A 24,406-nucleotide genomic window follows, 5' to 3' on the forward strand; every position below is an offset into this window, starting at 1 on the left:
AGGACAGTTTAGAAATAGAGCCTGAAGTAATAAAATTCAATACCGTCTCCCAAAAACAAACTCCCGGAGCACTGCTATATATCACAGATATTCACAGTGACCTGTTAGAGTGTGTTTGTTTTGTGTGTATTAGTGTGTGTGTTCCTCTCCCACACTCTATACAGCAGTGTACCACCGACACACTGAACAAGACGATGACTATCAAGTGCTTTAAGACAACACAGCCTCAAACTAAACCAAACAACTACCCAGACACGCACTATCTCATGCATCTAAAAACACACACACACACACACACACCCCGAAACCACATCATTTTTCAAACATGTTTGTGTTTTCCCATTTGTAATTGTATCAAATTGCTGTGTGATTGGAGTTGTTTGGAAAAAGACAAATGATTGGCTACAGCTGGCCACTCCCTGCTCGGCTCCGATTGGCCAGCTGGAAGACATTGCCGGATCATTTCCTGTCAAAAGTCACACACTGGATTTCACAAGCTGATAAACACTACAAACACCTGCTGTGTATTTACCTGTGTTGTGTAAATGCAAGCATATATGTGTGTGTGATTGTATCAGAAAATGAGACACAGTCCATCCAGTAACAGGATGTCTACAAGCTTCCTCCAGAGTTGTGTGGTTTGTTGTTTCCTGTAAGATAAAATATTTAATGTGTGTAAATGCGTGTGTCTTTGGGAAAACAGCCAGGTTGTTTATTGTGGTTAAACTTGACGTTACTGTTCCTCAGCCCTACATATCTTGCTTCTGCTCTAAATATAGCACACTTATCGTTGGGGCCATGTGTGTCATTACTGCCACAGAATAGGAATAAATCTCTTATTCATGTACGACATTGTATCTCTGCCAGTGCTGGTGAAGGATTGCTAATGTTACCAGCAGCTATTAATTAGGGGTACAAACTTTGTACTGACATAATATGCCAACAAGGATTGTGTGTAGTGTAATAATGTCTCTTTGAGTGACATTTTACTAGTTTAAAATATAACACTTAATAACTGAGATGTTGTTATTCTACAAGTATTTCCCACTGTCAATTCCCATTACAAAGTTTTGTATTAAAGTTATCCTTAAAGGTTCAGTGTGTTTGTTTTAATGGCATCTAGGGGTGAGGGTTGTGAATTGCAACCAGTGGCTCATGGTGCATTCACATGCTCCTCGGATGGTCCCATTTCATGAGTTGTGAAGTCGTTCTTCTGACTTCAGTGTGTAAAGAATTGTAGGATTAGCATTATCAGAGCATATACACAACACGCAGATATCTAGTTCACTCTACATGGACAGCAAACTAACCATATTACAATCTACATGTTTGCAAAATATGTACACACACACACACACACACACACACATATATATATAGTACGTGATGTTGCACAAATCAAAGTTCTGTATTCTTCTTTATGTCCCATATACACTTTATTACTCTTTTCCCAATAAAGACTTAAGAAGGAGCTGATCATTGATTTTAGGAAGAAGGAGATAAAGACACACTCCTGTCTACATCAGTGGAGCTGAGGTGGAGCAGGTGAACAGCTTCAGGTTCCTGGGAATCAGCATCACAGAGAACCTGACATGGTCGTCTCACATCTCCACGCTGGTGAAGAAAGCTCAAGAACGACTTTATTTCTTGAGGAAGCTTAAGAAGGCCAAATTCCCATGCCATGTTCTTGTCAGCTTTTACAGAGGAGCAATGGAAAGCATTCTGACTGGAAACATCACAAACTGGCATTGGATGTGCGCGGCCCAGGACCGGAGGGCTCTGCAGCGGGTGATTAAAACTGCTCAGAAGATCATTGGTACCCATCTCCCCAACATCAGTGATATCGGTGAGGTGAGGTGCCTACCCAGAGCCCAAAGGATACTAAAGGACAGTACCCACCCACCCAGCCACAGCCACAAAAATAGAAGAAAAAAAAAAAACAAAACTTAAAAATAACTAGACGGACTATAGTTGTGAATGGAATCACTTATGGGTGGACACTGTAAATATTTTGCACGGTTTAATCCAAGAACAATCAGGCCCCGATAAGAGAGAAAGTGCTTTGCAGGTTCAAAAACGCGAGGCCCTACAGCAATGCCTTTTTTGGGTTGAATTAAGAAAAGAGCAAAGCGCTGCCTTTTTATCATGTTGCTAGGCAACCACTGAATCAGCTGTCCGTCAGTCTAATCAAAGATTATAGCGCCAGCGATCTGCAATTTTTGGTTTGCTGCTAAGTAATAACGGTCATGTTGGCAGAAACATGATCACAACTCACAGGTCTGTGTCTTTTGTTGTTAAAAACATCTGTTATAAAAAAATGACAAACGTAGGCACCTGTACTGGCACTGTTTGAGCGTGAGAGGTGTAGCCTACAAACATGCCGGAGACAGGGAAAGGGAGATCCGTGTGGGCACCGCTGGTAGTAGCCTACCAGTTGGTACAGGGGCTTTGTCTTAATGATGGTCTGTTTAAGGCTTATTTTAGGATGAGCCAGGGACAGACTGTTGCGAATAAGGTCGGCACTTTTCTGCCCAGAGTTGAATTTTTTTATCGCGAAATATTTTCAACCTCAAAAAGGTTAAGAACCCCTGTTCTAAGATAATAAAAAAAAATTATCGTTAATTATGTAAGGTCTTTATACACCACAGTCAGCATATCAGTATAGTCAGTAGATCCTCCAAAATATTACACACTGAACCTTTAATGTTCCCCATCATAGAACCACAAATCACAAGGACCATTTGTGAAGTTGTTTTTTGTTATCTTGTTCTATGTCTATTAGATAGAATACATAATTTCAAAATATTAGCATATCCGTCCTTAAGGCTATAGGAATGAGTCCTTTATGAAGGGCTTCCTGAAGAAACTGTCTTGCTTCCACTGTGGTTCCAACTGTCAGTACCTCTCAGTGGGTTCTCAAATTTATCTCAGAGGAAACTCTTACATCAGATGTTGGAGGGTGTACTCACGGGAAGTTGGTAACACGAACGGCCACAGGCACAAAGGAGAGCTGGGCCGCCCACTTCAGAGTCACATCCTGGTACACCAGCAGCATGTTGGTGTGGTTACCAAGCAACAGGTTGGTCGTGCCATCCGTTACTAAACGAGATCAGAAAAAGAAAATTGTTAAGACAGAAGAACAGAGCCTATTTACACCAGGTGTTCATGATAGGAAAAACTGTGTTCTTGTTAAAATAATTGTCCTAATCACATTTTTACATTAAGCTAACTGAGGATGCAAAAATCAAGCTCTGTTACAGACAAGCAAAAGTTTCCCCCTTCTTTTCTTCATTTCCTTTCACTTACAACTGTAATACACAAATGCATGTGTAATTGTATATGTTGCAGGATATTATTATTTCCAGGTACAAGGTTTGAGCAAGCTTTTGAATAGTATGTACTGGTTGTGGGTAAACCCTTTGTATGACAGTACTGGCCCATATCCCATTTGATTGATAACAAAATAACCAAATGAGGTTTTATATATTTGTCATACCCGTTAGAAGCATTACATTATGAACTTCACTTTGCTGTGATGATTCATCTTAATGTCTTATGGCTAGAAACCCAGCCTCAGTTTCATAGCAGCACAAATTCAAGGGTTTTGTCTCCGATTTTTGGTTTTGGAAAAAAGTGGTGCACAGAAATAACAAATTCCTGTGGTGGGTGGTATTGCCCTTTAAGACGAGTGCAACTTGTACTCTCCTGTAAGAAAAAAAAAAAAAATCTCTTTACATCCAACATCTGGTTTGTATATAGAATTTTGCCATTTAGATCTTTCATTTTAAGACAAGGTCAGCTTTTATATAATGTATAACTAAAGTTACATATACACTTTCGTATGTGACTCATGGCTTGAAACATTAAATATAAATACTACTTGTGTTTTACTACTTATGTTTCACACACATACACACACACAAATGTCCAGTTAATCCCACCAATGGTGCAGTTACCACCTAGAGAGATCTGAGGTGACGGCCACACGCAAAACAAACACGCCTCACTCACACAGTTGAATACACAAGTTATAATATAGTAACAGCGGTCAGCAGGGTGGTACAGTGCAGGGGTCAAAATGACAGAGTGTGTGTTGGTGCCACATCAAAGCAAACACACACCTTCCATCTCAGCATCAGCATTATAATTTCAACCTAATTATAAAGGTCCAATCTACGTTCCGAGGCGAGCTACATCAGCTGCTTTCCTCTCTAAGTCTTCAATCTCCAGCTCGTATCTTCACATTCCCTTCTTTTCTTTCTCCTTTCTTTTGACCGCTCTACCTTCTCCTCGTCTCTCCCCAAACTCCTTTACTTCATTTACGTTTACTCCTTGTTCCTTCCTCACCTTTCTGCTCTTCCTCTCCGATTTCAGTGTTCCTCTTTATTCATAACCTTGTATCCTCTCTCGCTTTATTTTTCGACCAGCTTTCCCTAGTTTCACTCTTGCTTTCCACTCCTCCTGTCTTTCTGCCTTTTTCCCAACCTTCTCCTCCTTTTCTCCTTTCATACTCATCAAATCAACCAGTGAGACATCTTGCCCTAATCCATATTCATCTGTCACCCATTTGTCATGTTTCTAGAAGTGGGGATCACATAAATTTATTTCAAACCGATTGATTTAGTATCTCATTGTGGACTGAATGTGGGAGCTTAACTAGAGCGTTTCTGATGAGCAGTCAAGCCAATAAAAGTTATTTGAGAAAGAAAGAAATCGACAGAGGAAGGCAGACAGGGAGAGTGAGGGCAGTGGTCCAGCAGAGGCAGCTGTGAGGCTGAAGGCCAGAAGGAAAGCTTTAGGAAACAATCAAGAGACCACTGTTGTCTATCCTTCTCTTCTGCACTACACTTTCAACTGTGAGGGTTCTGTGGTGATCCACTAAATGAAATTGCACCATAAAATATTCTATTTTTTACTGAATGGCAGGTGGCAGCTCTGACAGCCACAGTGTCACTAAATGTTGGCCTGTTAACAATAAACCAAAGCCCAAACATGGACAAAGAAGACTGCAGCTGCGGCAGCGGTGTGATCCTGGGGGCTGTCGCCTTCCAACCATGTGGGAATCTTTATGCCGTTTTGATTGCTGACAGGAATCATGTCCCAATAAAAGCTACTTTTGTTCGCTGGCACATCATGTATTGAATTTATAGCTGAATTCCAAGAGCAATTTATATAATCTAAATAATGTCTGGAACAGATAGTGAAGGGCACTTTGAATGCTGAGATATTTTAATTCTAAAATTGAAAACAGATATCAGCAGAAAGCTCTTGGCCAGTCTTACAATACCTCCATCAATTCTCCCTTCTGAATCCTCCCTCCAGTCTATTTTTATTCACATCCTTTTTTTATTTACTCTTTCCATCATTCAGCTCTCTAGTGTATTTCAGATCAAGTGTAATACTCTCAGAAAAAATGGTTCTATAGTACATTGTTGCCGAACCAGACAGAACATTTTTGTTGCTATAAAGAATGCTAATAAAAAGGTTGTTTATTGCTTCATGCTCAAAAGGGTGTACACAGAACTTTTTTTCTACTGTATTTAAGGACCATTCTGGAGGTCCAACCATATCTGGGTGATTAATTTTGCTTGTGGTGATAAGAATCAGGCTGCAGAGAATTTTTATACCATTTTTCTTCTGTATCAAAAAATAAACAACTTCAAAGCTTTTGTCCCTGGCTGCCAGTGTAAACTGGACAGAAACAAAGAGTGATTAGGGTACAACTGGGTATACTGCAGTTATAGGCACCCTTGTCTAATCAAGACTATAATCAAAGACTTTTCAGAATTGAACAAAATCACTTCGACTGGAGAGAAACACATTGGTCATAAAGAAAGCACAAACGCAGACATGAAATGTCCCAGATAGAAGTAATACGTTTCAGCATGCAGATGGCTTTTATGTTAATCAGGGCAAATTATTTTAACATCAAGCAGAGCAGCAAGACTGATACAACTGATGAGTTTGTTCTGTTTCCTGCCTCCTTTCTCTCCTTCTCTAACAGGATGAGAAGTGTGTAAACGTGAGACCATTTCAAGATCTGTTGGCACAGTGGGATAATTGCAACACACACAAAACCAAAAATTGTCCATTGTGCCCAGCAGTAGCCAGTGTTTCTCACCTCAGATGTGATGTCTTTTCAACAGGAAAGAATTACTAGACAGCTGCACAATCACATTATAAATAATCAGTCTCACTCTCCCTCTCCATTCCTATCAGAGGTGAAGACAGGGAGAGGTGTTCAAGTCTGGAACCTATTACAGGTCTGAAGCTGTGTCGTGTTACTATACGGCAGACACACACAAACACATACATGTGAGATTACGCAGAGTAATGTCTATGATTTCATTATCCCGCATATTCATAATGGCTAAATTAATTGCTATGAACCAGTTTCCTCCAAAACCGTTTTGTACATGAAGGTAACCAAAATGTCAATTGAAAAATTACCATGGAGATGCACATATTCACTAGACAGCAACAACATATCATATGAGTTTTCTGTATGTATTATGTTACATACCATCCATACATATCCATTCATCTTGGACCATATGTTTATATACTACAGTGTGTTCAGTCTGTGTTTTAATGCATGCAGCAGAGCTACTCCAGTTATTCCATCATGTTCTGCCAAAAGCAGCTTCCTGCAGAGCCAGTCATGTGGCATTGGGCCACTGCAAAGAATACTTTGTTTGGGTACGTTGTTGTGTATTTGTTCACTTATTTTCAATAGTTTGGTTGTGGCAGGTGCACCGATGCATGCTGAGTTTTGTGTTGCTGCCCTTTTCTTTACTCCAGGTTGAACACATCAGAGCTTTACCAGCGCTTGGCTAAATCTGACACTTTCCCTGCAGTGTCTGTGCTCATTTCTCTGTGAGTCAATGTCATGCATCCAAACCCTTCAGAAAGTTCTCTTGCTCTGTTAGCTGCCAAATGCTAAGGGCTAAGAAATGTGAGCACTGTACTTGAGAATTATTTAACATGCCCTGTCAACTTTGACCCCTGTGAATAGTGATGCTGTCTCTAAACTAACCACTGCCTTTAAGATTCTAATCTAATTTGGATTTAAAGCATCTTTAAAACTCTATAACCTGTGTTCCCTACCCCTTTCAATTGCTCTGTGTACTATAGGTTTATTCCTACATATTCAGTTAACGTCCTTAGTCCTTAACCGGAACAGGTAGGAGTTCTTGTAGGACAGGAAGAACATGAGGACTGTAAAGGTGAAATATCCCTTTATAGTTAGGTTTTTCTTGCTGCACTACTTATGCCTAAGCCTATGCTAAAGATTCAGTGTCCTGGTTTACCTGAAGTGTAGGGCAGGAAGCAGCTGGGGTTGAACTCCAGCTTCTTCATGAAGCGGATCTGGCCAGTGTCACGGAGACAGTAGAGGTTCCTCTCACCCAGAACGAATATGGAGGAGGAGTAGTGGGAGAACGAGGGCACAGAGAGATCCAGGGCCTGTTCTCCCAGGATAAATGTCCAGTCAGGCTGGAGGAGAGACACACACACACACACACAGTTACAGCTCTCTCCCTCATTTCTTCCATTTCAAAGGAACAAGCATGACATATATTCAGAGTGACACATGTAATGTCTTGGCCCCAGAGGAACTGTATACTTGTATATAGATAAAGGACAATAAATCTGAATATGAACTAGCTGCCAACTGACATACATTTCTCAAAAGCGACTATCAAAATATTTTGAAAAAGCATTTGTTAATGGCACAGTAGTCTTAACAGGTGACACGAGGGCTAAATGTTAGTGCCTTAAGCAGTGCTTCACCGAGACTGTTAGGATGGGTTTGCGCCCTCTATATGAAAGCGCACTAATGTTTGTCGGACCTTTAACATGCTCAACCCAAAAAACATTGCTCCTGTAAGCGTTGCCAAGAATGGTTTCCACTCCCAGGAACATTTTTCCAAAATATGGATTATATTCTCTGTTGTTTACATTTGACTGGGGGAAAACAAAACTCCACATATGTCTGAGTGAAGCTGCATTTACGACCAGAGAATCTTAGCATACACACATTGTCAGTATTAAGTTTATGTCTGGTATTTGGTGTGTTTAGGACTCACCATCAGCCTCTTGCCTCCGGTCTTGAGGGGCAGATCAGGATCGTGTCGACTCTCTGCCTCTGTAGCCACGGCCAGAGTCTCATATCTGGGAGTCAGAGAGACAAAGATAGCTGCTTACACAAACACAATGAGTGTCTGTGGATTACATTCAATCTCCTGTCAGTGTAGCTGAAACAGCACTCTGTTTCATATGTAAGTTGCTGTTTTGAGCTGCTTTTGCAAACACACAACAAGTTATGTAAAAGTATCAAAACTATATTCAAAGTGTATCACTGCAAGGATTCAAATATATTTTTTTAAAAACAATCGATGATTCAGATGATACAAAAAATATTAGGGAATTCTTGAAATTTCATTTTTTATTCTTTAGAACTGACCGCCTTTTTCAACATTATAACTTTGTTGCCTTTAGGTGACCTTTAAGACAAGTAAAACACACAATTAGTTACTTCTGTTTTGAATCATTGGGTCAGTATTGGCTGCTGGTGTTGCAAGAAGTGAAATGTTTTGCTCAAGCATACTTTGCAAAGTGCAGGGAGCCTGTCTTACTTCAGCATTCCCATCAGATATTCCACAAACTCAAATTAGTGACTCTCTGGTTACAAATTTTACTTCTTTTACCACTAGCCCATAACCACAACAACACCATTTTTTTCCTGAGAGAAATTTCATCCACAAGGCCAGGGCAGAAACCCCAGTATATATCATTTATACACATTTAAATTAAATCAAACACTGTATAACATGTTCAATATTAACAAAATCCACAGCTAGCGTCTTAAATTCTCCCTCTTTTTTACAGCTTCTGTCAGGTCAGTCGACAAGCTGCTGCTATTCCCCGGAACTACGGTCTATCAGTTTTAATCAGTGAGCTGCTGGCAAATAGCTGAGGATAAAGTGGTCAGACTGATCTGTGGTCAGTTGATTTTGGCATCTTCAGCATCAGCAGTTTTCCAGTAAGAAGCTGGCAGTGGAAGCAGCTTGGCAGGAATCTATCCTTCTCTTCTAACACCTGGATGAACAGAGAGCTCACAACCCGACCCAGCCTGACTCCGAACCGCAGCCCAAACACTACATAACTGCTGATTTATCCACTCAGTTTTCTCAGTCAGTATTACATATGTGGACCACAAACCTGCTGTTAATCAAAGCTGGCAGGTCTGAAATCTACCTAAAATCCTAACGACCATAATCCAATATGGCTGCCACATTTTGGGCATGGCTTGCGAATTATACCAGCCATCTTTACATCAGGAGACACAGATTTCTCCTTTAGCATGTTTTTGTTTAGTAGTTTACACAAAACTTGGGTGATTGGTGCTTGGTAATTAGACAAACTGACACCACAAAACAGCACATGTTACCTGAAGAATTCAGTATGACAATGATTCTCAAGTTTTAAATTCTACTCTTGTCTTCTGCACTTGTGTGAAGTGTTACCTGATCATGTTATTACTATAACTATTGGAAAGTTTACAATATATATACATATAATGTGTGTACACAGTGTACAACAGCACACTCAAACGTAAGGTGTTGTGTATACCTAGACTTTTTAGCTACGCATGCGGCTCTGGGAAAGTCAAGGTCATTTTGTCTGTTGGTTGGTCCACCAATTTATTTCAGACTGAAATGTCTCCCGACAATTATTGGATGGATTGGCATGACATTTTGTAAAGACATTCATGGTCCCTAGAGGATGAATCCTAATGACTTTGGTGATCTTGTGACTTTTCCTCTAGCGCCACCAGCTGGTTGACATTTTTGGCTTAGAGTGAATTGTCTTAACAGCAATTAGATGGATGGCCATGAAAATTTGTTACAGAAACTTGACATTTCATCTAGGTCCATCATCAGGTCAAAATGTTTATTTGCCAGACCAAATACCCGCAAAATTAATGACATGCCTAACAGTCTCAGCTGTATTTTGTGTGCTAATAAGCAAATATTGACATACTGACACATTAAATTAAGATGATAACATGGTAAACATTACCTGCTAAACATCAGCACATTAGCATTGCCATTATGAGCATGTTAGCATGCTGACATCTCACAGAGCTGCTAGAGTGGCAGCAGACTGTTGTCGTGTTTGAGTATCATTAGTTGTTCATGCATTCAGTGTGAGCACCCAAACTGGAAACCTGTTTAAAATTAGTATGTAGTATGGAATTGGGACACATCTTTAGTACTGTATACATCAAAGGGGACTCCCAAACACCATATTACTGATCATATTTTATGGTAAAGTAAAAGAAAAAGTGTACTTTAAAAGACTATGACTTCCACCACTTTGTTTATTTTCTATTTAATTATTAAATTTTTTTGGAATAGAAGAATAAATTGTTCATTGCCTGAATAACATTTATATACTTATACCTGGATAAAGCTGACTATATGCGACCCTAAAAGTGAGACGCTAATTCCTCATAACACTGTGTATAAAACAGCAAATGAAGTGTTCTAAACTTTGATTTTTGCAATACAACACACGATTTATAGTTTTGAACTCATCCGTACAGAGGCCGTACCCGCTGAGCTTCTATTAGAAACGGTGAGCAGCCTAACGAGCTGCTTTATGGATGACTGCCCGTAGAGAAACCTTTTCATCACACCGTGACCATTTCCTGGGGAAGAAAATGGACTAAAAAATATATTTAACATGTCAGCGGTTTTATGCTTTTAAAGCAACACTCGCTGGATCGACAGGCCGACTTCTGCCTGAGAGAACAGATTAAATTCAACCTAATAATACTAAAATAACACCATAAACTAACAGTATTATTTCACTCTGTTTTGATATTTCTATTCCACCCTACACTTAGATGTCTTACTAGCATTAATGAATTAAAACTGTACATGCATGTGTGTGTCCACTTCCATCCACAGGTAGTTGATTTAAGTTTTATGAAAGCAAAAAACACACAAAGCACTGTCTGTACAAGAGAAACATTGAAAAACCACAAAAATGTGATTATTCACCTGCATGCCTAACAAATGAGGAGTGAGAACAAGACACGCACACACACACAAACACCCACACACCGCTGGCAGTGACATACACCTGGGAATATTGAATTTTTTTGTTTGCCATTTATAAGTGTTTGCGGTGAACACAGTGCACTCTCTCACACACACACGGACAAAGTTTTGGTAGGGCCTTGACTGTGTGTGCAGCAGTGTGTGTGTGTGTGTGTGTGTGTGTGTGTGCGTAGGCGGTATCAGTCACCATGTAGATTGTAGGACACTGTGGTTGAGGAAACAGTGTTCTCATTTATGTGAAAGAGGATCTCTTTGAAAAACTCCACAAACAAACACTCATTTACCTTCAACATATACATCATATGAGCATATACATACACAGAGCGTGCACACACACACACACACACACACACTTTATACAAACACACGCTACACGCATACGCTCGCTCTGTGTCATGGATAAACACAAACTAAAATCTCAAAGCAGACGCCAACACACACACACACACACACAGCAACCAAATCAGGCTCTCATTCATCGGGGCAGGAGACAGTCCAACAGGCTAAATAAACTGAGGGAGGCAGAACAGTTTGACCAGTCATCTGATATTAAATGTATAACATTCAGTGAAACCCTGACCCCGTCATTTGATATGGAATAAACTGTATATAACAGTCGGTAAAGCCATAACACATCAGCGCCCGGCGGTATAAAAGTCTCTCTCCTCAAGATTTCTTTTAAGATGTGAATCTCTAGCACGGCTAGATACCACAAGAAGTAAGTAAGAATGTTTATTTTGTCATTTGTGTGTACTGATCCTTAAGAGGGTTGTAAGAAATATCTCAAACAGAATACTAAAGAAGGTTAATTTTTTTTGATTTCCTTTCTTATCATTATCACACAGGGGCCATCAACCCATCAATTAGAAATTGATCAAAAAGCATTTCAGTTTAATGTTAATGCTTTCCTAGAGCTGTATATATTACTGTTAAAGTCACTTCCTGTTGCTCTTGTTTTACATTAAATACTTTTATTGTGAAGCAACTACAGGAACTTCATTGTCACCAAAGTTAGCGGTGTGTGTGGGCATTAAAGCTATTGTTCGCTATAATTGTGTGTGCTCAACAAGCGTGTTCTTCAGGGCTATTTTAAGTATCGCAGAGAGCAGTAGTTCTCAATCCTGCCAGAACACCTAACTGTTTCAGCAAGTATTACTTTCATACAGCCATTCATGTGTTTCAGCCAGACAAAGACACTAATGCACTAGAGCAGTTTTCATTTCAATGAATTACATTTCTACTGAATGTTTACCAGTAGGTTCTAGTCACCAGACAAACTAACTCAGATCATTTATTTCCAAAGTGAAGACAACGGTGCAGTAATGAGTTAGTTTTTAAAAGCATGCATTTAAGCCAGAGATATCACGTTAGCTCACGGTGTATACGCAACATATTGTAATGGAAATAACAAGCTTGTTTCTATAAGTAATGCAGTGTATGTAAAGGTACTCAGTATCTGCTCTATGTAATTTCCTACAGAATGTGCATCACAGGGCTGCATTTGTGCCTGTGTGTGTGTCCAGGGAGAGTAGTGAAGTCAGTTTCTAGTCTGGAGAATCTCTTGATACTGGTGGGGGGCATCCAGATAACAAACAGCTGGGAGAGAAAATTACACACACGCATACCGTACGCCTACACAGTCTGTAAGACTTCTAAAAGCTCTCCCTGCCTCAGCCAGAGGGAAATGGGAAGTGTGCGTGTGCTTACATTAAAGTGAGGTACTTTCCGATCAAACTGTGCCTGTGTGTATCTGTTTTGGTCCATCCAGATGAGCTCTGCAGTTAGAGCAGTAAGATGGTAAAGCGATAGTCATTGCCGCTCACTAACCATCAGCAGCTGATACTGAAGAAGGTGGATAACACTGGGTTACCTCAAATGACTTCATAGCTGCTACAGATTACAGACTAGCACTTGTGAAGTGATGTGCATTCAGTTAGGGAAATTTCTGTTGACTAAATTTATCTGAAATACTAACAAAAAACATCATGTTTTCATGACTTATAACTTTACAAGCAGAATATGCTTTCATTTAAGCAAGAATTGAGAAAAAGTAGGTAAAGTTTATCACATTTTGGAATAAAACGTGAAATGTCCCTAAAACATATAACTTATAATAAATGTCATTGTAACATGTAAGGATGTTGTATTGCTGTTTAAGTACGATAAAATAGTAATAGAGTATTTGTCCTTTCTCATGTTGAACCAAAAATGCTACCACTTAATGAATATTAAAACAAACTTTTTACTCGCTGTGCATCCCATGATTTAATTAATGAGTGAGCATGACAGATTATCGATTGTATTTAAAGATTAGGGAGGCTTTCTAAAAAAAAAAAAAAACCTACTTGTAGCTCTCCAGCTGGCGTGCAGAGGAAACGGTGAGGAAGCTGTCTGTTCTGGGGTTGTAGACCAGCGGGCCGGGCAGAAGAAAACCAGGTAAGAACCTGCCGAAAGAGTAGCTGTCCTGCTCGAAGAACATCAGCATGCCATCCATGGACTGGATACACAGGGAGTGGTGACCTGATGGGGGTGACAAAAGGGACAATTCAGGCACTCTTATCCCATAAAGACCAAAATAATTTAGGAAGCAATCACATACTGTTGGTATCTAAGATATAAATTATGGACAATATGGAATTTCCATAAAAATGTCCTTGTTGCTGGGGTCTTGCACCTACAGAGGAACATTAATTTTTTAAGCAAAAAGCATCAAAGTACATGTTTTTTACTTTTTGTTTGAGTACGCAACTGCTTCTTTAGGGATACAGGCAAAAACAGTAGCACATGTACACTCCCAATGCCTTATTTACTGCTTAAACACTTAGTTTTCAATCAACAAAGAGTTTGATTGACAACTATTTTGGGAATTGATTGTTTAAATCATCGATTAAAGAAACACCAGCTTTTGAAGAGATTATTATGTAATAAAAATTATCTTAAATCACAGCTTGAAAAGTAATAGTCTGATATGAATCTGGGTTGATTTTAAATACAATCATCTGACAATCACTCCCACTTCACGCAGCGACTGGCCAGGTGTGTGGAGGTGTGAAAGTAGACGAATGTCTTTCCCAAGCCCTCCGTTTCCGTTCTCCACACAACTCACTTTTTGTGTGTGACACCACAAATGCCTTTGGAGTGGTTCTCAAAGTGGGGTCCGGGAATCCCCAGGGGTCCTTTACGGAGTTCCAAGAGGTCCCCCGCAAAAAGGGGAAACATTTATGTTCACTATTATTCCATCTATACCGTAACACGATGATAGACTGTATGACTTTTTTGGTAATTGGTTGCATACATTCTCTGTAATAAAACATCTAACAGCAGAACTCCTATCAATGCATTGTAGGCATTGCATTTCTTGGTTACTTACTCAGTTTTATGACTGTTCAGACTCTGCTGTTTCAAACTTTTGAGTGTTTAAATACAAGCACCAATGATCCTGAAAGACATGCACGGGCTTCTGTTTCATTTCAGCCATGATGTCGTGTTGTGCTGTGAGGTGTGTTTCTCCCTCTGGCTGAATCTGATATCTCCATTAACACCTCCACTCACACACACACCTGGCTCTGGGTATGAATGTGTCCATGAGCGTATTTGTTATGCAAGGCCTGATGGAGGACTTACTAAGCCCTAACACACACACACACAAACACAGCAACACACACGGCCATAAAGCAGTGGGGCTGTGTGACCAGAGAACTATAATTAGGCCTCAACGCGCTATTAAAACTCACACCGCCATCAACTAGAGGTCAGGGAGACAGCCACCTACAGCGCAACACACATACACTCACTCATATACACACTTGACATCTATCACCAAGGATTTAGACAGAAAAGCCGCACACTCCTACACACCTATTCTGTGTAAACACGTGTGTATGTGTGTGTTTGAGTGATGAGCGAGTGCAGGGTGGCCGTTAGCAAGCTGAAGGACAAGGTCTTTCACACCGCAGACACGCCCTGAATTGTGCATAAGACAATGTTTGATTATGAACCAACAGCGAATGTTGCATTCTGCATAATAGAAAGATTTATATACATTCATGCATGAGGGTGTGTTTCTGTGTGTGCGTGTTTGGGTTTGCCTATGGCACCAAGCACTTTTGTTGAGTGAGTGTTTCTTGGAGAACATACCGATTGTCTTCATTTCACAATGGCGGTTACGAGTATCTGCTGTTTGTTCCTGTATAACTGTCCTTAATGTGGAAAATTCTGGAACTACACAAGAAGTTGTAGTGTTGACAGCATCTCTTAGCACAAGGGCTGTGTATTATGATTCGACTAATTGTTTCTTCATCTTTTTGTACCCTAGTTCTGATTCTTCTCATTTGTGTGCGTGTGTGTGTGTGTGTGGGGGGGGGGGGTTGAACTAAATACAAATATGCTTCATCTCGTCAGGACTCCAAAAACAGCAGGATACCCGAGGAGTGGACCGTCCTCCCAGACAAACACTTTGTCAGGTGTGTGGTGGACATTTCCCACCCTGAAAAGCAGCGGTCAAAGAGGGTCAAAACAACACACACTCAGACAGCCTGACACGGCGCTGTATCATCAATAATGAGAAAAGTGCTACATACTGAAAATGAGAGCCAGGCTGTGCCATAATAGCAACTGTGCACATGTAATTTCACACGCCCACGCCAAGGTATAACGTGTCAAAGAGGCCTGTATGAGAGCCCCGCCGCTCAGACACAGCGGAGGAAACAGGCCTGTATTAGTGTCATTAATAAGACATGTCGAACAAGCACACAGAGCAGCCAACAAAGCACAGAGGCTGGCCGCACACTGCAGTGGGCAGAGCCTTGCCTCTGTGTGTAAGTGAGACAGAGAGCGAGTGTGTAGGTACATGTGTCTGTGTGTCATTATGTGTGTATGTATATCTATATGCCTCTGACCAAAGCTTGAAATGGCCAGTCCATGCTCAAGAGTCTGTGTGTGTGTGTGTGTGTGTGTTTGTGTGTGTGTGGCCTGAATGTGACCCAAACCCAAAGGCAGCCCAGCTATTAGAGCAGTATTAGTACAGAGCTGCTATTACAGCGCCTACAGCACTGCTAAATGGCTGCTATTATAGACCCACACACACACACACACACGTAGAAGCAGACACGACTTGCAAAAACACACACACACACACACACACGTGTAGAAGCAGACACGACTTGCAAAAACACACACACACACGTGTAGAAGCAGACACGACTTGCAGACACGACTTGCAAAAACACACACACACACACGTGTAGAAGCAGACACGACTTGCAAAAACACACACACACGTGTAGAAGCAGACACGACTTGCAGACACGACTTGCAAAAACACACACACACACACGTGTAGAAGCAGACACGACTTGCAAAAACACACACACAAACACACACACACGTGTAGAAGCAGACACGACTTGCAAAAACACTCACACACACACACACACGTGTAAAAGCAGACATGACTTGCAAAAACATTCTCTCTCTCTCTCTCACACACACACACACACACACGCTTTCCAAATCCAAACACACACTTTGAACATTAGAAAACTGAGTGCTGTCACACACACTGTCTGCTGAAGAAATACACTCACACATGCGCGTAACTAGAAATTCGGACATTTGGCTGCATGACCATCACTTTGTACTCAGTAAACATGTGTGCTAGTGTGTGTTTTCTTTGTGGAGATATATCTTTTTCTATATTTGTTTGTACATGAATGTGCGCTTTTACATGTGTCTGTAAATCATTACGAGTGTGTGTGTGTGTGTGTGTGTGTCCACCAGTCAACCATAAAATCACCTCATTTTCGTGTAAACTGTGTGAAATAGGAGAAGGCAAAGAGGAAAGCTCAAACAGGGAGCAGTGTCCCCAACTCAAACACTCTGTGCTCTATCCTAAACAACTCATCTGACCTTAACAAGGACGAGACACATGAAGCAACTTCTTCTGTTACGCTGATGTCAAATAAAATGTGTTCAATGAAGGAATGAAGAAAGCAAAGATCGTTTCACTGCAATTCTGAAAAACTGCAGCAGAAAAAAGAAGACATTGCAATATGAGGTTTATATAAAAAAAAAAACATTTGAATGATTATTAAATAGAATAGGAAAAAAGATATTTAGTTTTATACTGAATAGATTTACCTATCTGGGTTTAAGGTAAAGATTTAAGGGGGGTCTACAAACAGAAAAAGGAGGGCAGGTAACTGATGATGAAGCAAAGTGATTGAACGCAACATCAATGTATATCAAAATATATGCACACAAATTATTAGTTCTTTTTGCTGTGATTACAGGCTAATTTCTACTTTTTCATTTATTTATCTTGTTATTTATCTCTTATGATGCTGCTTTTTAGTCTAGTTCATTATAGATTATTAAAACCTAAAGTTTGGGTTTAAAAAAGAACAGTTTTAACTGTCTGACATACTACGCTGGGTTTTGCTTGCACCAAGCTCTGTGATTAAAGCTGAGGAGCTGGTTACAAACATCACTATATTGCTGGAGAGTCCTTGAAGTCCCTACAAGATTTAAGGGTGCTGTTCTGTGGCTGAACTCTGACCTCCCTCCTGAGGTGGGTAAATGGTGGGAATTTCCCTGCATATGGCAATACAGGATCCCATTCATTACATTTTAGTGACTGCAATGCCAGGGCTTGCACCACCATCTAGAGGGGTCACGGGGAAGAGCAGGACGGGAGAGGATGACATCAATTAGAGAGAGGAGAGGAAAGGAAAGTGTACTAATATTTTTGTCATATATATATATATATATATATATATGTGTGTGAGAGTGATTATCACGTGTGTGGATGAACGGGTAAATGTACAGTGTCAGTGTATACGTGTGTGTGTGTGTGTGTGTGTGTGTGTGTGTGTGTGTGTGTGTGTGTGTATTTGTTGGAGAGTGAGAGTGGGCATGAGAGCCTGCATGACATCTCCAAAACCTGCTGTACAGTGTGGTATTATGAGCACAGCACGTGGAAACAGACACAATTACAGGTTCACGGTCCGATCTAGACACGTGCATGCAGCACAGGCCAAGGTATTGGTTTTAATGTGCCCACACTGTTCTATCAATCAAGCGCGCACACACACACACACACACACACACACTCAGTAAACATGGAGTGAATGAAGGGTTCATCATGCCAGGCCACAGAGTCTGGTAATTTCTCTCATCACACACACACACACACACCTTGACAATACAGCCTTTATTTGGAAATGCCATTTTCTCAGCTTTAAAGGGGGTTCCCCGTGTGTGTGTCTGTGTGTGTGTTTTTCTTGGATGCAGACTACGTAAGGGCTTTCCCCTACTTGGTTTTTCCAAAAGCTCAATTGACTGAAGAGGGAGCAGCTACATGACCCCTCTCCCTCTCTCTCTCTTTCCATCCTTTGCTCTTCTTAAGAGACTTTTATAGTTTTATGTATTTGTCCAGTGCTGCCAATTACCACTTTTGCCAAGGCACATGCACACACGTTCACACACACACACACACACACACACTTGTGAGGCCTCTCCTTGACATAATGCATTGCCTGGCACTGCACTAAACCAAACTTCAAACATCACAACTGAATGCCTAACCCCAACCCTTTACCCTAAACTTAGTGAGGACCAGCCAAACTGTTCTCACTTTGGAAAAATGTCTTCATTCCTGAGGTTTAAAACTGAAATTGGTCCTCACAAATATAGACAGACAACAACAGCGTGGACATACACACACACACAGCTGGTAAAAGTACCTTCTACCAGCCACTGATCCTGGAGGATATAGTGTTCATTCATTGCTGTAAATTATCTGCATGTATGAGTTTGACTGTATGCCACTGTCGTCACAGAGAGGTGTCATCAAGAGATGTAATTATACACAAATATTCCTGTGTGATTCAAAGATGTTTTCATATTCTGCAACATCGCTAACACTCCAGATGTTTTTGTTAATGAAGGCCGAAGATAAGTTTTAATTATAGAGCCGGGATGTGTTTTTGACCTGTACATAATTTTGGCATTTTCTAATCATCTGAGCAAGTACTAGACCCTGGTTGCAAAGATCAGTGTGCTAGGAGATGAATGTAGATTAGCATGTTCAGTCGTACCAAAAAATAAATAAAAAACAGACAGCTGGCAAATTCCATCAAGCAAAGCATTTCAAATGTCGGTCATACCTGTGACCCCTCCAAAGGTGCCATAGGTCATGTTGCAGGCTGTTCTCTGCAGATTGTGTTCATAAACCAACTTCAGCTGATATTGGTCGCCGTGCTCCACATTCCCTGCAGTGCCTAAAACACACACACACACACAAAAAAAGTCTATATGCTGTTTTTTGAAGGTGAAAGTTGTATAAAACTGTTGTTCAATGCTCATTTAAACAGAGAAGATCCAGAGAATACAATAGAAAAAGCATTTGGCTGCATCTTTTTCCATCAAGTGTATTTATATAATCCAATATCACAAATGACAATTTGCATCAAGGGGCTTTACAATCCTCGATAACGGGGGAAAAAATGAAAGAAATCCCTCCCTCTCCCAGAATGGACACATGCAATAGATGTCGTGTATACAGAATAGATGTACAACAGAAAATCACAGTACAAACAATCATGATGACAAAAAGTAAATTGTAAAACATAAGTAAAGACGATGGATCCACGTGGACTACCGAGCAGCTTCAGGTGCACTAAGCAGAATGTGAGCCACACTAGAACTTTTATGTTTGTGTGTTACCTGAAACAGAGTAGACTGACAACTTCCTGGGGTGAAGAACAGCCAGATGAAGAAGCTCTGAACACCTGAAAAGGGAATATAAGCTACGTTACACAAAAGTAATATTACAACCACAATCAAAATCATTATTAAAAACAGTAAAACTAGAGGTTAATAACATGGTAACCAACGAAACTGAAACAACTTTATGTCTGCTATAGAATCAATTTCATATTGACATTTCATTACAAATGTTGTTCTAAACTAACAGACTCATAAAGAAAAAAAATAACAATGAAAATATTGAATGAACTGCTCATCCAGTGCAGCATTGTTCTTTCTTTCCCTCCCCAAAAGTCATGATATCAATTGATTCTCTCTCCAAAGTCCACATGCAAAATGTTTTCTTACTCAAAGACTCCTCAGCAGGGCAGATGTTTCCTGCCACTGTGGTTGAACCCATGTTCTCAGCTCAAGAGTGGCATACGCTTATATTTTAACTTATACTTCTAAAATAATTACTGTAACAGCTGGTTGATTTTTGAAACATTGGTTATGGTTGAGGTGTAGGTGATGGTCTGAGTGATGCTGATCCTGGATTTTCACTTATTTACTTTTCCACAAACCCACAGAGAAAGAATCTGTCCACTTTTTGGACCCAGAACAAAATTCTGTCTTACTAAATTTCAACCACTGTTGTAGTGTTTGTTGAGAGAAGAACAACAAGGGAGGAGAAAAACTGGATCCCACAAGTTTTCTTTCTTCCTCGGGAAACCACTCAAATCAGTGCTGAAACAAAACCTTTCACCATCTGCCCACCTCGGTCTGCCCTGACAATATTTACAACGTGCTTCTCTGTCGAGGTCAGCTTCCAAAATGCCCACCAGCCTCTGAAGAATGCTGCGCCGAAAACCGCAGGTAACTAAACACAACGTCTTCCAAACAGACTGATTTAGCTGGATTCTGCTTCCAGCGTGATGATGTGGGAAGCCTTCGAGGCAAACCACCAGAGCTGTTCCCAGAAACCTCACTTTCTGAAAGGTTCCTGTGCACCCACAGTAAGGCAACAGAAGGTAAAGAGTGTTCAAATCAATAGCTTATGTAAAGCTGTCAGGATGAGTTCAATGTCTTGTGTAGTTTAATAGATAAAGGTGCTTATTTTAATAATTTAATTTAATAGATACTTCAGACTGGCTTGAAGAAATGAGTGTGCACTCTTTCAAGTACTTGCCAGAAATTCAGAAGCAGTAGAGACAGTCCTTGTTGTTTACACTGTGGCAGTTAAAGGGAATTTAAGGTACATACTCGTTAAAAAAATAGGTACCGGAAACTCTAAACCGTATAGTGCAAACAAGGTCGAAGGTTCCACTCTCCTAGGAGTGAACCGTGCTTACACTGTATACATTTGTTGGGGTTGAACGTGGTGAAGCTGCTTTGTAGTATTTTTGGTTCTGGTCGTTGGGGGCTCATTTTTATTGCGACTGACTGATGATTTTATTGGTGTTTTTGTGGTAGAGGACTGTGGGAAAATACCATCCGGAAACTCACTTTTGAGAAATAGATCAATAATTTTATTCCCTGTTGTAACAATTGCCAGGTAAAAAGTAGAAATATCCACATTAAAAAGCAATGCGTGCTTGCACATATTTGAATGGACAAATATACATACAGTGGGTACGGAAAGTATTCAGACCCCTTTAAATTTTTCACTCTTTGTTTCATTGCAGCCATTTTCCAAAAATCAAAAAAGTTCATTTTATTTCTCAGTAATGTACACTCAGCACCCCATCTTGACAGAAAAAAACAGAAATGTAGACATTTTTGCAAATTTATTAAAAAAGAAAAACTGAAATATCACATGGTCACAAGTATTCAGACCCTTTGCCGTGACACTCATATTTAACTCAGGTGCTGTCTATTTCTTCTGATCATCCTTGAGATGGTTCTACACCTTCATTTGAGTCCAGCTGTGTTTGATTATACTGAATACTTTTTTCTGTCAAGATGGGGTGCTGAGTGTACATTACTGAGAAATAAAATGAACTTTTTTGATTTTTGGAAAATGGCTGCAATGAAACAAAGAGTGAAAAATTTAAAGGGGTCTGAATACTTTCCGTACCCACTGTATATACCATTATATACAGCACTTGTGCGTAAACGTATGGCCTCATTGAAATTAATAGGGCAGGCTTTTCACAAATTGCTAATGTCTTTCTGTCAGTCTTTCTGTCAGTCTTACACTGTGTGCCACTTTTGTGTATTGTCATAACAAACCAAGGCACATCGATTTATTGTTTTTGCGTGGCTTCTACGTCTGTATAATGTAGATTTTTAGTAAGATATCATTTGATGTTTTGTGTAATGTTCGCTTTGCACAGTAGATCATGTATGTACTTACATGTAATGTAGTTAAAGAACATCATTCTGAATAAAGTTTCCTGTATCTTTCTTGATGTCTTTAATGATAATTCTGCAAAACTACAGATGTCAGTGCCATACATTTATCTATCCTATCATTTCTCTTTTTTCTAAAAGATCAGAACAACTTAAAGTGATGTTTTCAGGCTTAAACAGGTTCTAAAAAGTTTCAAAAATGGGTTTATGAAAAGGTCACTAGGTTCAGTGTGTTACATTTTGTGCTTAGCTAAGTATAAAGTGGAGAAAATTGTCCACTATGTAATGTATGACCACTATCCTGTCATCCCATATCATTCCTTTCATCCCGCGTTCTTTCTTCTTCCCCACTTTCAAATACTTTTGGCTGCAAGTGGTCACTTAATCATCTTCACTTCAAAATAAGTAATTTTTACTGGAGGCATTTGCACATTTTGCTCGACCTGTACTGTGAGGAGGTCAGGATCAGCTATGCTAGCAACTCAGTGGTTAGCCTGACATTACAATCACAACCATGCTTCGGCCACTGGGTGGTTGATAGATCGTTGTAAATCATGATGAGGGAGAGAAACTCCTGACATGGTGGTTTTAGGTTAGCGTGCATCGCGGGGTGATAAAAAGCACATGTTAATGTTGTTGTAAGTAACAGCAGAGATGGTTTTTCTGTGAATGAAAAAGCAGTGATGAGTTATGAATGGGCGTTTCTGCCTGGTAGTTCAGAGTAAGGCTATATTACAAGCTATAGTATGAATGCTCATAATTCACAGAAGGTCATGACCACAGTCCAAAATTAGCACCAGCAACCAGCCTATGCTAAAGGCTGGTAGATTAACTTCTCCCACCAGCCAAAAAAGCAATGGTAACCTATTAAGCGGCTGGTAAACTTTGAGCATTAACTAGCCATTGAAAAGAGCGCACAAAGTAGCTGGCCTGTAATTTCCAAGTCCGATGGTTCAATTTCTGCAGCATACCAATAAGTCAATCAACAGCTCTGTGTCCTCTTCAACAATGACCTCTGACCTACTTGCTAACAACTAGCCCTTTCAAATACGAGCATTAACTACAAATCACAAACATTAGAAACCAACAAGCAATCTGAAGAAAACACTGTAGGCTCTGGTAAATGCTCCGTATTTGTATAGCGCCTTTCTAGTCTTTTTGACCACTCAAAGCGCTTTTACATTACTTTACTCTTTTTGCCTTTAGTTCTTTAAAACAATATGGTAGAGCTGTGCATTTGTGAGACAGTGATTTAAGTTTGCTTCCTGGCAGAGGACATTAGGCTAATGCCAATTTGACCTACAAAGCATTAACACGGGTGAAGTGCTCATGTACAGGAAGGCAGCCAAGAGGGAGAAAGAGGGGGCAGAGAAAGATTAGCAACACTATCAATGATCCTGGTGTTAGAGCACAGATCTGTGGTGACTTGATTTATCAAGCGTGGCACGGTGTTAAGAGTGAAACTAATAGTAGAACAAATAGTACCCATTAGTATCTAAATAAAAAGTCCATGGAAACAAAAAAACATTCCTAAGCATTTAACATCTACTACAATCTGAATAAAATGTTCTGATATTCAATTCGACATCTGAAATGTAAACTTCGTCTAATCGCAATCACAAAAATGCTTTTACTGTGTGCTATTAATCATGCTGTCAAATTTAATGTCACGTTTCATTTCATCTTAATTTAGGAGGGGAAAAATATATAGTACAAATGTACTTTAACCGTTCAGTGACCTTGCCCCAGCTACGTAGGTCTACTTACGAGACAAACTTGCCCACTTCCACCTGGATGATGGCATTTTGAAGCTGGACTTCTAGAAGCTGAGCTTCCACCGGAACTCCCTCGCTGGACTTATCGGCATGTGGGGAGAATATTCGCAGCATCCCCATGTAGCTGCCCACCACCACCTTGTCTACAAAGTTATAATCACAGAAGATAACAAGTGTGGAAGATTTAAGTGTGGAGTAACAGCCAGACTGTCACTGCTTTGATTTTGAGTGTTGCTGACACGGTCACTGCTAAGAGAACATGAGCTCAAAGCAACAGTGTTACAGAATTTCTATTTTTAAATAAAGACAGAAGAAGAAGAAGTAGTAGTTTGTAAGTTTGACAAAGCAGTTAAGTTTCAGATTGAAAAGGGGGGTTGGGGGTGTAAGACAAAGCACAGCACAAGG

The 24,406-nt window shown here is 40.1% G+C and overlaps 1 protein-coding gene across 3 annotated transcripts in view; it reads right to left on the reverse strand.

Moving 5' to 3' along the window:
• bbs9 (Bardet-Biedl syndrome 9) overlaps positions 1 to 24,406 on the reverse strand; it is a 193,212-nt gene that overhangs the window by 166,312 nt on the left and 2,494 nt on the right. For all 3 annotated transcript variants that reach the window (XM_038710511.1, XM_038710510.1, XM_038710512.1), the window contains exons 3-9: positions 23,994 to 24,144; positions 19,854 to 19,918; positions 19,295 to 19,408; positions 13,475 to 13,649; positions 8,088 to 8,172; positions 7,311 to 7,494; positions 2,970 to 3,099 (exon numbers count right to left, since the gene is read on the reverse strand). In XM_038710511.1, the coding sequence (XP_038566439.1) occupies positions 2,970 to 3,099; positions 7,311 to 7,494; positions 8,088 to 8,172; positions 13,475 to 13,649; positions 19,295 to 19,408; positions 19,854 to 19,918; positions 23,994 to 24,144 (904 nt within the window). The remainder of the gene's footprint in view (positions 1 to 2,969; positions 3,100 to 7,310; positions 7,495 to 8,087; positions 8,173 to 13,474; positions 13,650 to 19,294; positions 19,409 to 19,853; positions 19,919 to 23,993; positions 24,145 to 24,406) is intronic.

Source organism: Micropterus salmoides, unplaced genomic scaffold (assembly GCF_014851395.1).
Source record: "Micropterus salmoides isolate LMB-PRFRI ecotype aquatic unplaced genomic scaffold, ASM1485139v1 Ms_hic_scaffold_11, whole genome shotgun sequence".
NCBI classification, from domain to species: Eukaryota; Metazoa; Chordata; class Actinopteri; order Centrarchiformes; family Centrarchidae; genus Micropterus; species Micropterus salmoides.